General features: G+C 43.5%; 1 protein-coding gene across 1 annotated transcript in view; it reads left to right on the top strand.

Annotated features, from left to right (window-relative positions):
• The first annotated feature begins 202 nt into the window (after nucleotides 1–202).
• Nucleotides 203–16,742, top strand: part of RAB8A (RAB8A, member RAS oncogene family) — a 902,849-nt gene continuing 886,309 nt past the window's right edge. The window contains exon 1 of the mRNA XM_044090710.1: nucleotides 203–481. Within this exon, the coding sequence (XP_043946645.1) occupies nucleotides 358–481 (124 nt within the window). The 5' untranslated portion in view covers nucleotides 203–357. The remainder of the gene's footprint in view (nucleotides 482–16,742) is intronic.

The raw sequence follows: 16,742 nt of genomic DNA, 5'->3' as shown, positions 1-16,742 counted from the left end.
AGTTTTTTTTTTTTTTTTGGCATCCGAAAGATCTTTTCTGGTTGGTTAAACACCTTTTGAGTGATATGAATAATAGTCAATACGTATCTAAACAGTATTCAATGCATAAAGCATGATCAGAAGGTTGTTCCTCCCAGTTAATCAGTTACATGTTGAAATTTGCTCAAGTAGCAAGAACGAGAATCGACAAGTAACAAGCCATTCGTGAAACAGCGCTTACTTCCGGCGCTACAGCGATGTCTGGTCCTCCCTAGACAATGTCCGACGTAACCCAACCAAGACGTGCTTCCTGCTAGATTGACGTCAGCAATAACCAATGCAGGAGGCCGGGTGGAATTTCCTGTATAGTACTGTAATATGGCGAAGACGTACGATTATTTGTTTAAACTGCTACTGATCGGGGATTCGGGAGTTGGAAAGACTTGTGTGCTGTTCCGATTCTCAGAAGATGCCTTCAACTCCACATTTATATCCACAATAGGTAAGTGCTTGGGCCAGGTGTGGCATAAGCATACATTGAGGGATAATTTACAGGAGAAATAGCCGGCGGTGTCAGGGGCAGATTCTGACAGGCTGTCATCGGAAGTTAGAACTGTGCGGCATTGAGTGCAAGTAACTTTTAATGTCGCGGCTGAAATTAATTTATGGAGGACGCGCTCACTTTTTTTGGGGTGGGGGGGTGTTGTCTTAGTTTCCTACTTCAGTTCCTTTATGTTTTGGTGCCTATTACATTCTAGGGAGGACGGAGGTGACTTTACCTGAAGTTCTCACTAACTGATACCTGTAGTATGAAACGGGCTGTTGCGAGTAGTTTGGTCAAGTGACACCACTGCCTCACCTGATAGCCAACAGGTTGCGTGTCCACAGACATTAAGGACTTTTTGTTAAGTCCAACGGGAAGTTAGAGGTTCCTGGATGCTGGACCGGCACAAGTGTCACTGGGTGGGACATAATTAGTTAGGTCGGGGCCCTATTGGTTGTCAGTTGGAGTGTTATTGTTTTTTTTTTTCTTAACAAAATTGTGTGATTTTTTTTTATCGGTGCTTGTCTTGCAGTTTTGTGATAAGTTGGGGAGGTACATCTAACGCTAATACGTGTATTATCATTTTTGTTTACTTGTTTGTCATTTGTCAGTGATATGTATTTGTACTGCTGTTATGAGAAACCCCCCATGTTTTTCTTCACTATTACAGAACTTCTGCTTGTGTTGATAACTGAAAGTCCCTACCCTGTTAGTTTCAGTTTTGCTGTCACTGACAGTCTCTTACAGCTAACGGTTGGAGGGGGGATGCCTCGCCCACATGTTGAGACTTCTCTGCTTGATTGTTGCTAAGCTAGTAAGATTAGGTATTTGCACTCTTGAGGTAAATGATGGTCTCCTCTAGCGAGGAGAAATAACTAAAAGAGGAAATCACCGCTTTTGTTATGAGACTTCGCTGTCAAGCGATTCTCTTATAGACTGTAGAACAATTCGTCGATTGAGGTTTTTAAATAGGCCATACTCAAGTCTTGTAACTTTGTTGGTGGCTGCAGGGCAGTAATAATTTTGTAAATTTATATTTGCAATGCATGCAATTGCTTTCAGATATGGGAAAGTCATTCTTTAGCATCAAATTGAAATACATTTTGAATCTGCTGTACCTCGACTGCAGAGAGGTGAAAAGCTGTAATTTTTTTCTTTAAAATTTGGTTCTCTCTAATAGGTCATAGATCCCACTTTTGTCTTTGGAGAGACCGCTGCTTCAGTTTAGAGTGTAGTAGAGTTTACAAGGCAGTGCCGGTCTATGTTTCCATAATCACTTTGTCGATACTCCTCTTGATTGCATAACCTCTTCTTCAAATGAGCAAACAAGACAGGCAAGGCATGAATTTATGGATGCTCTTTCAACCGTCAGTCTGCTTTTAAAATGAAGTAAGGTGTCTCTTGTCATAACTTGCCGAAAAGCGTGGTGAATTGACCATTTTTGAAGTGTCTCACTGTGTCTAACAGTAGAGTGAGAGAACATTCTCGGATAACTTGATTAATGGTTAATTGTACAGTGGGTTGATAATTTGCTAACCAGTTTTATTTTCCCAGGATCAGTATCTTTTGAATTATTTTTAACTTTGATAAAGCAAGTATGATCAAAAAAATTAAATTGTTGATAATATAGCTCGATTTGTAGTAAGTATAAGATGTCAGTTAAAACTGGAGTAAAATGTGTGAATTTCATAGTGGTGTGGTCATAGAGTATGTACAGTGTCAGAAGGTGGACATTGTGCAGTTACTGGTTTATTGTAGAGTGAGAACATTACAGTGATAACAGGCTTGTGCACAATAACTTTCTTTTTATTATTTTAAAGTATTCTAATCATATGCATGTACACGTTTACAATGAAGTACCTCATTTGTTTTTTGAATGCAAAGAACTGTATTAGAACAGTTTTTTCAGACTATATACCTCTTGCTCCAGTAATGTACATATTATAACTGTTGAAAATGTAGAACCATCCATTGTTTCCCCTGCCTACGTATTGCAGCTAGCATGGATTTGACTGTCGCTAATACTGAATGATTTATCAACAAATCAAACTTAATATGAGCGACAGACCAAAATTATGTGGCAAATTTGATTTATTATTTATTTTGACATTTGTTAATCGGCTTGGCCCGACTGGGCCTGACCCTATTTTTGGTGGAGACCCAAGGAGAAAAACACCAGTACATCACAAATGCTATGAAAGAAACAATTTAAAAATACATGATGTGGAACGTACATCAAAACATGCATTGCAACATAAAACATAACTTGAAAAACAGACATAGAAGAGTACATTGAGGCATAGATTGGCATATATTAAAGCAAATAATTAACACATATGGTGATACATTTAGTTGAGTAATGCAGAGACATAGCATAGTGGAACAGTCTAGAGAGGTAGAATTCTAAAAATATATAAAGAAAGTGATAGAGGGGGGCTGTGGAGGGTCCTGACAGGAGCCGTTCCATGAGTTTGAGAGGGTGTGTTTTAGCTCTTTTGAAGCTATTTGTGTGGGTTATCTTACTTGCACTGAGAGGGAGTTTGTTCCAAGGTTAAGATACTGAGTGTTTATAGAGCATTTTGCAGATGGTTTTATTGAGCGCAAGCTCATTGTAAATGCCCAGGAGATGTTGGTCAGAGCTGCGAAGTGAATAATTTAGTGATGTAATAGGATACACGAGAAGAGAGGGCATGGCAGGTAGGTTTGTTGAGGATGGAAGGTGTTTATGTGAAGCCCTGGTAGGAGGAGTTGGGGGAATTCTAGCCACTGTAGTTTCTTTAGCGAAAGACAGTGGTGAGAGGTGTAGGGTTGGTTCACTGCAAATCCTGTAGTTTTGTTATAAATTTGTTCAGGCTTTGAGATTAAGGTGGATTGTAAGTTAGGACAGGAGAGGCATAAAGTAGGCTGGGTAGAAAGTATCCCTATGGAAAAGAAAGTTTGGAGTCAGTAGTGAGGAATTTGCTGTAATTGTAAAGCAGACCTTTTCCTTTTTTGATACATTTGTGAATGTCCAATTTTAGTTGATTATGTATTATAGTATCGAAGAGTTTTGTGTGGGATTCTCCTTGAATGATTGTGTTATTAAGTGATGATTGTGTTAAGTGATGAGATGGTAACAGTGGATCTCTGATAGGGAAAGAAGATTTTTTATTTGTTTATTTTAATGTAATACAAGTTGGTTTTCTGTAAGCCTTCTTTCTGCTGGAAGGAATGAGTTTTGAGTAATTGTGAAGTTGAGAAATTCTCAGAAGAAGAAATTGGTGTGGCGTCATCAGCATATTGAATGAGAGGAGAGAGAGCAGTCAGATGTAGGAAAGTTGTTAGTAAATATGTTGAATAGAAGGGGTCCAAGAATGGAGCCATGGAGACACCTGTTTGAATGATTAAGAAAGAGGTGAAGGAAGTTTGCCATCTGACAGACTACAGCATATTGTTAAGGAAGCTGGAGAACCATTCTGGAGTGGAGAGATTCAGTTCATCTAATTTTATTAGTAGTTTCTCATGGGAGACTGTCTCAAAGGTTTTTGACAGACCTAGGAACAGACTAGAGACATTTATCTCTTGCTTCAGCCACAGTATTTGTGATGGATGCAAGGGCAGTAGCAGTACTGTGCCTGGGCCGAAACCCGTGTTGGGTTATTGTCAGAAGGTTTTGTTCTTTGAATGAGATATGAGATAGTTGGGAAGTTGTGTGTGTGTGTGTGTGTGTGTGTGTGTGTGTGTGTGTGTGTGTGTGTGTGTGTGTGTATAAAAAAAATGAACGAAGAGAAGAAATTTTAACTAAGAACTTCAGAAAGACGTTTCATAACGTTATGAAACATGTCTTTCTGAAGAAGTCTTGATAATAAATAATAAGACAAAAGCGCTTAAGTACAACAAGAGTTGTTGGTGTGATTTACTTTTTTTGAATGCTGTTATTGTCACGAAGTTCATTTCTTAGTATATGTGTGTGTGTGTGTGTGTGTGTGTGTATGTGTGTGTGTATATGTATGTGTGTGGAGATATATATATATATATATATATATATATATATATATATATATATATATATATATATATATATATATATATTACACGCACACATATATATTGGTGTCAATGAACCTAGTGGTGAAAGTACTTTTGTTAACGGTTCTGGTTCGGGTCAATCTAACCAAAACAGTAACAATAAGAACAATGTGACTGTACCCTTATCCGCTTCCCCTGTTTTGGCTACAGTTGACTCTAATACAACAGGTCCTTTTTTGATGGACAGTTCTGGCAACAAAAAGACTCCCAAGTGGTCGAACAAAGTACAAACCAGAAACAAGGGGAAGAGCAAAGGAAAAAAGAAATATTAAATTTTTCTGTTAATATTGTTAATTTAACTGACAGTCCTTTGTCTCAGGACATGGTTTCTGTTCTCAAAAAAGGTTTTTCTTTTATTCCATCCAACACAGTACATTTTCCTAAATTGATAGTTGATTTTAAGTTGTATTGTAAAAACACTTAACTTGAAATACATTTTTGATGGGGTTGGAATTTCAGATGTACATCAAAATTGTACTAAAAAGAAAAGTACTTGGAATCCTTTGTTGAATTCCACTTTATCTGTATTTAGTAAATTGTGTGAACAAGATTTTAGGAAATTCGACAGTAGGCGGCACCATGGGTATAACCTTTCTGTAGGAGAGGCATCAGCTCTTAATACTATGGCCAAAAGTAAGGATTGGCTCATTATGAAAGCTGATAAAGGAGGGACTATTGTGGTTATGAACTCAGTTGATTATGTGTCGGCTATTCACGCATTACTAGCCGACGAGCAATGTTATAAAAAAAGTGCATACTGATTTTATTGTCAACAGTTTTTCAAGAATAGACACATGCTTATTTGACTTGTTTAGTCAAGGTTGTTTTGATTTTTCTGTTTACACTTTCTTGTTCACAGAATATCCTAAAATTGCTACATTGTTTGGAATACCGAAGGTGCACAAATTAGATGAACACCTTCCATTTAGACCCATAGTAGCAGCTATTTTTTCTAAGACAGAAACCATTTCCATTTGATTAGACAATTTGTTAAATCCAGTGGTACAGAATTCCGAATTTTATCTTCGTGATTCTTGGCAGTTATTAGAATTATTGAATAAGATCCAACTGGTGGATAAAGACACAAAGTTTGTTTCCTTGGATGTAGCCTTTTTGTACACTAGTATAGACCAGTAACTAGGTATTGAGTTTGTACACTGGTATAGACCAGTAACTAGGTATTGAGTTTGTACACTGGTATAGACCAGTAACTAGGTATTGAGTTTGTACACTAGGTATTGAGTTCATACACTAGTATAGACCAGTAACTAGGTATTGAGTTTGTACACTAGGTATTGAGTTTGTACACTGGTATAGACCAATAACTAGGTATTGAGTTTGTACACTGGTATAGATCAATAACTAGGTATTGAGTTTGTACACTGGTATAGACCAATAACTAGGTATTGAGTTTGTACACTAGTGTAGACCAATAACTAGGTATTGAGTTTGTACACTAGTATAGACCAATAACTAGGTATTGAGTTTGTACACTGGTATAGATCAATAACTAGGTATTGAGTTTGTACACTGGTATAGATCAATAACTAGGTATTGAGTACATTAGGGAATATCTTAGTCAACAAGTTGGGTTTGACAGTAATCTTGTCTACACTTGTTGTACTCTGATGGAATTGGTGTTAGACAATAAATTTTTCAGGTTTGAGGGAGAATTGTTCCAGCAAATATCAGGAGTTGCTATGGGTGCACGTGTAGCACCAAGTTTTGCCACTTTGGTTATGGCAACTTGGGAGACCAAATTTTTGGTCACTCATCCTTTGGCTTACAGTATTCTATTTTACAAGCAATACATTGATGACTTGATATTTTTATGGAAGGGAGATTTTGATTCTTTTTCCACTTTCCTTCGGGACCTGAATTGCACAACCAGTTTTCTAAGATTTACTTTGAGCAAGTTTGGTAGCAGTATAGATTTGGATCTGCATTTGACTATTGATTATTTTAATTGTACTTTCCAAAGTAGCATCTATAGAAAATCCATCTTTGTAAATCAATATTTACACCATGATAGTTTACATCCCAGTTACATGAATACTCCCCCTTCCCTGTTTATTACCTTAAGACAGTCCCAAAGTTAATAAATATTACCTGTGGCAGGCACCATTTTTAAAACTACAATCCACTCTGCTACAGACCCCATGAGGAGCTCAGTGTCTCTCCAGTAAGTGTTTTACAACTGTAAATGCCTATTTATGTTGAATTGTGTTAAGACATTTTACAACTGTATATGTTTATGTTGAATTGTGTTATACATCTAACATGACTTATGCTTTATTATTGGAAGTTACTATGCCATGCTAGCATTTTGTCTGCACCAAGTTGTTTTTCGTATAATAGTATAGTCTATTTGCATAGCTGCACCTTGCTCACTAATGTTGTTCATGTAATTGTGTTGTGTGTAGACAGCTCATATTGGTGTCTAATTATTTCTATATAATTGTGCTGTTACTTTTGGATAGAATCACATTAGACAACCTCGACAGAGTGCTGCTCGCTATATTTTTATCTGTGACTGCATAACTGTCTTGAGGTTTCTTCTAACAGATTTTTTCCAATTGGCTCAGTATCTGCATATATTAATAGTTGGTTCAAGACCTTTTCCTGCATACAGTAGCTATTTGCTCGGTTTTTTGTAATCTTTATAATATATCTTTACCATCTCAAAGTGCTCATTCCCCTCTCTACTCTTCTTTTCTAGACCTAACACCACTATTCAACTGCGGTACCACCCTTATCATTCTTATAAGAAAAGCGCAGTCCAGGTCTGAACTGTCTGCAAACAACTAAAGTTAAATTTTGAGTATGTGTCTACCTGTTTGAGCCAATATTCATTTTCCCCACACACACACACACACACACACACACACACACACACACACACACACACACATACAGACACACTCATCTTCCACTTTCGCTCTTATTCCCTTCTGTTAGCAGATAGTATCCATAATCTGATCAATACTGTGTGTTAATTTAAACTGAGACCACAGTGGCCTACCGATACAAGGTTATCCTGTTTTTCCACCTGAAAATGGTTAAGAAATGACTTGCAATTTCAGAGCAGTCCTTGGTCAATTGTGATTGTTTCTCAAACACTAACTTGTCTTTGCTTTGGCTCATTAGCAGCAGTACAAAGAACTGCCTGCTCATACCCTTGTTGTCCCCTCCCCCTTCCCTGTTTATTACCTTAAGACAATCCCAAAGTTAATAAATATTACCTGTGGCAGGCACCATTTTTTTAAAACTACAACCACCCTTCTCACTATCCTATGTTCATTCATCAATTAACTCTGTTACCTGATTGTTTCCAGCCCCCTCATAAGAGCAGCTAACAGGGTCTCTACCTGCTTCACTTCCCGCCCCCAGTGGTCCCACCTTTATTACACCCACAAACCCCTCCTTTCAAGTAGCTAACCACAGCGCTAACCCAACACTACCTTCTCCATCTTCCCACTACTATCACACCTCCTCAACTAACATGTACAAGCATACCTTACCTATGCCCTAAGTGGAGATATCCACCCCAACCCTGGCCCTACCATCTCCAACCCCAGTCCTCATAATCCGACTAGAAACCACAACTTCTCCCATATTACAGCCAATAGAAAGCCAAATGACTTCCTTCTACTAAGCCTAAATATTAGAAGTATATCCAACAAAGTCCATGAACTCCATGCCACCATAGATTTGTACTCCCCAGATATAGTTATCCTGACAGAAACCTGGCTAAAACCTCACATTACCAGTGAGCAAATACTCCCTACAGGTTATGGCATACTAAGAGTAGACTGGCTAAACAAGAAAGGAGGCGGTGTAGCTATAATATTTAAACAGCATCTAAACATCCATATCTTAAAATCATCAGCTCCACAAATAGGCAATGAAGAAATAATATATACCAACCTCAAAATAAACCAAAAAAAAAACATCCACATAATTGGATGCTACTTCCCCACCTGGCCAAAACATTCCTCCACTAGAAAACCCCCTCAGCTGGTCTACCCACCATCTCCCCCAAGAAACTATCATTTTAGGTGATTTCAATATTGACTGGCAATCCTGTTCTGGCAGCCATCCATCCCATCATGTAAACCTTCATGGCTTCACCAGACTAGTCCAGTCGCCAACCAGGATAAATAAAAACTCCAGCAAGCACACTACCCTGGATTGGATACTAGTCAGTAAGAGCCCCCAGTCATATATAACAGGCTGCTCATCAGATAGCCTCAGTGATCACTCCACAACATTCCTACTGAAAAAATACCTATACCAAGCTAAACCTGTCGCCTACCGTCAGATATGTAAACCCACTCACATTCATCTCATCCCTCAAAGAATGTAACTGGCATCCTCTAAAGTACTTCAGTCTTGATGATGCAGTTGAATTTTTTAATACTACCTTCCTGAGCATCCTTAATTACCATGCCCCCATAAGACTTTCCAGAATCAAAGCACAACCCTCCAAAACCACTAAGTCAGAAATGAAAAACGGGGATAAAGCCTGGGAGCACTGGCGCAAAACCAGACCCCCTCAATTAGAAATTCCTAGAACTACGCAATAGTCAAAAAGCTAATAAAACAGGACAAATTCCAATACTACCAGTCTGCCCTAGACTCCTCCGAACACAGCCCCAAACAATTCTGGTCCTCCATAAACTCCATCCTCCATGCAGGTGAAGTCAGTACCCCTCCTCCTAACATCCCTCACTCTTCAGAAAATATTGCCACCTCATTCAACACACACTTCACACAAACCATACTATCACTAGCTAAACAACACAACCCCCCTCCCCTCCAACCCACACCTTCAACTACTAATCTCCCACTGCCTTCTCTTTTCTCCTGTACCTACCTCCAACATAAAAAAACTCTTAACTAAACTTAAACCCACCAAATTAGCAGCAGACAACCTCCCAAGTGAATACCTACAAATCGCAGCTGATGCTCTGGCCTACCCAGTATCCATCTTGATTAACCAATCTCTGTCAGAAAGTTATGTTCCCACACTGTGGAAAGTATCGCATATAATTCCCCTCCACAAAGGCGGACCCTCCACAGAACTAACCAATTACCGCCCCATAGCTATTCTCTCTCCACTCTCCAAAATACTAGAGAGATGCATACACACTTGGGTCTCAGACTACCTCCTTTCCAATACTCAGCATGGTTTCCGACCAAACCATAGCACCACCACTGCCTTACTCTCCTTTAGTAACACTATCCTTCAGCATAAAAACAATGGCTATCACTCCTCTGCTACTTTCCTAGACCTATCTAAAGCATTTGACATGGTCCCACACAAACAACTTATCTCTGTCCTCAATAACCTATCCTTCTCACAGTCAGTCACCAACTGGTTTCAGAGTTACCTGTCTGACCGCCAACAATCCATTGTATGGCAGAATGACATATCTCCCCAACTGCCTGTCTCCATAGGGGTTCCCCAAGGATCCATCCTTGGACCCCTACTCCTCTGTTTTCACAAATAATCTAGCCTCTGCCACCACGCATGTCACACTCATACAATACGCAGATGACTCGACCATCATCTGCTCAGCCCAGTCCCTACCAAAACTGCAAAAAGTCACACAGGAAGCCTTTTTCTCTGTTGAAACTTGGTTATCCGATGCCCAATTAATACTCAACCCAAACAAAACTAAACTACTCGTCTTCCAACCCACCAAACATACTCAAAACATCTCTCACTTTAACATCACAGCAAAAGACAGCACCAATATATACCCAACTGAACACACCATATTGTTAGGAGTGGAAATAGACAATACACTAAAATGTGACTTTCACATATATCCACGACCATAAAAAAAAGTCCACAAAAAACTAGGAGCGTTATACAGAAATAAGCATCTTCTCACCAAAGCAGCAAAGATTTCAATAGCAAATTCCCAACTTATCTCCACCCTACTTTATGCCTCTCCAATATATACCAACCTAAGGCAATGCGATCTAAACAAGCTAGAGACTTGCTACAACAAAATTGCCAAATTTGCCACAGGGGATCCTACCGTAGTCACCACTGTCTCTCACTTGCTGAACTGGGCTGGCTTGAACTCCATCACCTCCTTTAATGGTATCAACTCTCACTCGCCCACAAACTAGTAAACCATCCACTAAATGTCCCATCCCTCCAGAATCTACTCCAACCTTATCACACCACCAGACCACTAAGATCCAGCAACAAAAAACACTTGCAGATCACTAAAGCCAATAACTCTGCTGGTGAAGCACTAATCTGAAATAGTTAACTTCATTTGTGCATCAACCTATGGGTATCTGATCCATATTGGATCCGAGCCGGCAGCTTCAAACAGCTAAGATCCGAGCTCCAAGCTCCTCCCCTTTACCCATAACCCACTGCTGTCCCTTCCTGACCTCAGATCTCGTTTGCCGCGGTTCTCAACAGCAGCTTTAAAAGGAGCTTCCAGGCGTAGCGTAGGAGTTTTGTGAGGAAAATCTCTCCTTTTTATATTTTTGTTAAAAATATTGTTGTGTGAGTGTTATCTCTTAGTTTAGCGTACCTCTGTTTTTATTAGTCAGTGTTAGTGTACTCTCTCCCTGTGTGTGTGTGTTAAGGTGTCAGTTTTTTGGGGCCTAGCGTGTGGGTTAAAAAATGTCTGAGGCGCCCAAATCTTTCTTTTCTAAATGTACCGAGTGTGGCCATAAGCTGTCCCCAGCGGATGGCCACACTCTGCGCGTTATTTGCCTTGGGGTTGAACATCTCACTCCGGGCTGCTCTATTTGTGCAGCGTTCAACCCCAGGGCCATCTGGGACAGGAGGTCGAAGCTGATTCTGGCGGGACTGTTGCCCCTGGACTCTGCTTCGTCCTCTGGCCACTCCGTGGCTTCTGCCGAGGCTTTGGCAGCGCCACCTTCTCTCCCTCTGGCCGGGACTCACCCTCCCACCATTGCCCAAGAGGAGAGGGAAGCTAGGAAGGAGAAGCGGAAACATCACAAGAGGTGAGCCGAGACCTCTTCCTCGGCTCCGCCATCTAAGCGAGCTTCTCCTCCTATGGCCTCCGGATCTTCTCCTTCCCGGCTCCGATCTCCCCATTTCTCGCCAGAGGAGGAGGAGCCCCGGTCACCTTAGAGGTCATCGAGGCGGCATTCCCGGCCCACCTCGGTGGCCTTCATCGAGGTCTACCCGTAGCATCTCCGACGCAGACTTGGACCGGATGATGCTTAGGTTCCTCCAGGCCCAGATGCAGATGGGAGTGCTCCTGCCTCCCCCCACTGGGGGAGAGCTCAACCCCCGATCGCTCCTTCTGCGACCCACTATCGGGGCTCGGAGCTTTCCGAGCCGGGTAGTGTTGGAGCCGGGGGAGCATCGGCACCGATAGTCTTTGGTACTTTGGCTCCAATGTTGCCCTTGAGTCTATTCGGTCCCTTTTTCTTCGGATCGGAGCCGAGAGCTGAGCTTCGGATCTGGAGGTGTCAGTATGACTTCAGCTCTGTCGAGGTCGGAGCATGCTGGCCCTACGGATCCGACTGCCTCGGCGCTGGCCCCGATCCGCACGTCTGATCCAAAGGAGGGTCTGCTCTCGGATCAGATAGGGAGCAGCTCTCCCTCGACGTTAGATGTTGTGGAGAGTGTATTGTCGAGGGACTCCAGGCCCCCGGCTTTGGCTGCGGCTCCACCCTGCACTCCCTCTCAGACGGGTCTACCTTCCATCACCCGGTCCCAGGGTCAGCCTGCGCAAATGTCCCAGATTGTTTCCTTGCCGGAACAGGATGTAGTTGTTGAGGCTTCCTTGGACAGCCCCCCCCCGAGGAGGTCCCTTGCAAACGCAAGTGCAAAAGGAGGCACTTGGACTCACCTGAGTCCTTGACAAGAGGACACAGACTTGGAGGAAGGGGAAGGTTCCCCAAGGTCACACCCCGAAGACGTCTCCTTTGGAGACATCATGGAGATGCTTTGGATCAGAGGGGGGTGGTCAGCCCCAAAACCTTCCTCTGACGAGAATGTGTTTCTGGAGGCGTTTTGACGCAGGCCCATCTACCTCTTGGGTGTCCCCTCCCGCCGACCCCCTGGTAGACCTGATCACTACCAGGGTGTGGAAGGAACCGGACACTGTGGAGCCCATCCCAAAGAGGCCTGACAAAATCCTCAGCCCCCCTTCGGATAAGTCATGTTGGCGCAAGGGAGCCCCGGTAGATGCCATGTTGGCGGCTGCCACCAAAAGGGAACTGGCCCGGGAGAGTTCCTTGGCCCATCCTCCAGACAGGAGTCTTGGACGATGGACCGTCTGGGGAAGCGGGTGTTCGCTTCAGCCACATTCTCTGTGAGGTCACTGAATTATATGGCACACGTGATACGACTCCAGCGGGATCTCATTAAAGAATACGCTGGGTTGCCCCCAGAGTCCATGTCGGTGGAGGATAAGAAAGTGTTCTCAACCAGAGTGGCCACTCTCAAATCTATCTCTAATACCTCTATGCGGTTACTATCCCATGCCATGGAAGGAGCCGCTAGAGCCAGCGGAGCAGGCATCGTCCTACGGTGACAGGCGTGGCTCCGTCACTGTGATTTCGTGGAACCCTTCAAGGCGTCGTTCGCAAATGCCCTGTTTGCTTCTGCCCTTTTTGGCAAGACCGTACGTGACACATGGGTCCAGAGCGAGAAACCAAAAGGGACAGAAGAAGATGTGGTTCCGGAAGTACCTTTCTCTGATCGGCCCATGCAGCAACTCTGAGGGGTTACCCGACTGCTCCACTCTGGAGACAGTCGGAGGGGCGTTTCTCGAGGCACCTGACAGCTTGGGAGTCTATTACAACAGATCGCTGGGTGCTTCAGATCATATCCAGAGGCTACAAGATACCTTTTCTGTATCCCCCTTCCACTCCCCGGAACCACCCTGATGTCCCACCCAATCAAAGGGAGGCGGCAGCCGAGGAAATCCTCCAGCTGCTAGAAAAAAGAGCAATCCAGCACGTCCCCCCAGGGCAGTCCGGATCAGGCTTTTACTCCAGGTTCTTCTTGGTGCCAAAAAAGACGGGGGACTTAAGACCAATCCTTGACCTGTCCTTCCTAAACCTGGTAGTAGCCAAAGAAAAGTTCCAGATGGTCACTCTCCAATCCATTCTCCCACTTCTACAGGAGAACAACCGGATGTGCTCCATAGAACTCAAAGATGTATACTACCACATTTTGATGGACAGACGATCCAGGAGGTTTCTCCGCTTCCGGCTGGGAGCCAGCCATTACCAGTTCAGGGTCCTCCCCTTTGGTCTCACCACAGCCCCCAGGATGTTCACCAAAGTCTTGACAGTTGTAGCGGCCCACCTGAGACTCCAGGGAATTCAGGTCTTTCCGTATCTGGACGACTGGCTCCTGACCGCCCCATCAGGTATCTACTATGCGCAGCTAGAGACTACTTTCTCCATTTAGCTCCCTGGCTGGGGATCATGATCAACATCAAAAAATCTTCCTTTCTTCCAACCCAAATGCTAGATTTCATTGGAGCCAGATTAAACACAAACCAGCATCTAGCCTTCTTGACTCCAGACCGGCTTCAAACTCTAAAACTCCACATATTGGCCCTTCTTCAATCTCCAGCTCCCTCTGCGGAATTGGTCCTGAGGGCGTTAGACTCTATGGCGGCAACTATCAACCTTCTCCCCTTGGCACGCTTGAATATGAGAAATCTTCAATGGACCTTGCAAGTCCAATGGCCCCACCTGCGGCATCCCATGAACTTCCCTGTTCCCCTCAGCAGGGTCTGCAGGAAAGCCCTCTTATGGTGGCTCCAGTCCCCGGACCTCCAGAAAGGGCGCCCCTTCTCTGTGTCCCCTCCCTTAGCCACGGTGACCACGGACGCTTCTCGCCTCAGGTGGGGGGGCACTGCATGGGCAGGACTGTCCAAGGCACGTGGACCCATTCGGACACACTTTTGCATATCAGTGTCCTAGAGATGAGAGCGGTGCTTTTGGCATTGCAAGCACTTCACAGCCTTCTTCCCTTCGGGACAATTGCGATTCAAACAGACTATGTCTGGAATATCAACAAACAAGGGGGAACCAGGTCCTATCCACTTTGTCGGGAGGACATGAGAGTGTGGGAATGGGCGATATCCAACAACCGCTTTCTCATAGCGACGCACATTCCATGCCGGTCCAACATCTTGGCAGACAGGCTGTCAAACCATTCTCTCACCATACGAGTGGTCACTGAACCCCAGAGTAGCAAAGTTAATCTTCTCCAAATGGGGTCAACCTCGCTGCGACCTTTTCGCCTCACCTTCGAATGCAAAGTGCAGCGACTACTTCGCTCTAATTCCCCCATACGGGGAATCCCCCAGAGATGCTCTGGTGCATGTTTGGCCACCCAGTCTACTTTCTGCTTACCCTCCTCTTCCACTGATGCTAAAGTTCTTACAGAAAGCCCGACTGTTGGGGAGCAGAATAATCCTCATTGCCCCATTCTGGCCTTGTCAACCTTGGTTCCCATTTCTATGGTCTCATCTAGTAAATCCCCCATGGATTCTAGATCCCATCCCGGATCTGATCTCTCACCCATCAGGCCTGTCAATTCCGAACCTGGACAACCTCCAGCTGACAGCTTGGTTGATCCAGTTCCACTGATATCTAGGACTCCTGGTATCTTGTCCCCTGTCAAGGCTATACTAGTAGCCGCTCACGAGAAGGATTTGTAATAGCAAATGGAAGCGTTTTTCTATTTGGGCGGAGCATCAAAACTTGGATCCCTTTACAGCTCCGCTGCCAGCAGTGTTAGATTTTCTGTCAGGCTTATTTGACCAAGGTGCTAGTTCTTCTACGGTCAAGGTCCAGCTGGCTGCAATCTCTCACTATCATGTCGGGAGTGATCTCGGCCCTTTGACTTCTAAGACCTTCCTAAAGGGCACTGTCCTTTTGAGGCCTCCGGTTAAGCATGCAGTCCCTCCTTGGGACTTAACCCTTGTTCTTCAGTCTCTGGCAGCTCCTCCCTTTGAGCCTGCATCTTCAGTAGATCTGAAATACTTATCTTGGAAGACAGTTTTTCTTGTTGCCATCACTTCAGCCAGAAGGGTTTCGGAACTTCAAGCCCTTTGTGCCAAGCCACCATATTTAATATTTCACAAAGATAGAGTTTCACTCGGGACCAATCCCTCTTTTCTGCCCAAAATTGCTTCAGAGTCTAATATCAACCAATCTATTAATTTACCATTATTCTTTCCGAATTACCAGAATAAAGGTGAATACAAGCTACACTCTCTAGACGTACATAGGCAACTGAGGTTTTATTTGCACAGGACAGCTGATCACAGGAAATCAGACCAGCTTTTTGTATCCTTTGCTAAACCCACTTTGGGAAAACCTGTATCAAAAAGTCACCTTGTCCAGATGGATTTCACAATGTATCCTTTGTATCCTTTTGGCTTATGAGAGTTCGGGCCGGCCTGCACCTCAAGATGTCCATGCCCATTCTACTCTATCAATCTCTATCTCTGCTGCTTTTCGATCTAGGGTGTCATTGGATGACATTTGTTCAGCAGCCACTTGGACTTCACCTAATACATTCATAAACCATTACAAATTGGATATTGTCTCTAGAGGGAGAGCATCCTTCGGCTGTGCAGTGTTCCGAAACATCCTTCCATGAGGACCTCCCAAGAATTAGTAGCTGGGGACTCTGTCCCATAGGTTGATGTTAACTACTTCAGATTAAGAAGTTATGTACTCACCATGATGTTCCATCTGAGTAGGTAAACTTCATTTGTCAGCAACCGACCCCCCCCCCTCAGTCCCCCTGATCATTATGGATACTCAAAGGAATCCTGCTTGTCATGGTGGATTGTCTTTAGGTTGGAGTTTGGAGGTGGTTCTTTGGTGTTCTGTATGTTTATGCTTATAAGCAAACTCGATCTGAGGTTAGGAAGGGATAGCAGGGGGTTATGGGTAAAGGGGAGGAGCTTGGAGCTTGGATCTTAGCTGTTTGAAGCTGCCGGCTCGGATCCGATATGGATCCGATACCCATAGGTTGCTGACAAATGAAGTTTACCTACTTAGATGGAACGTTATGGTGAGTACATAACTTCTTATTCTGTTGCACCATAGCCAAATTATGGAACTCCCTCCCACCCACAATTACCTCTGTACCATCATGCACCCA

This window comes from Protopterus annectens, chromosome 13.part0 (assembly GCF_019279795.1).
Source record: "Protopterus annectens isolate FY-2018-M chromosome 13.part0, PAN1.0, whole genome shotgun sequence".
Lineage (NCBI taxonomy): Eukaryota > Metazoa > Chordata > Ceratodontiformes > Protopteridae > Protopterus > Protopterus annectens.
Note: the sequence above shows the minus strand (reverse complement) of the source record. Positions and strands in the feature narration are given on the sequence as shown.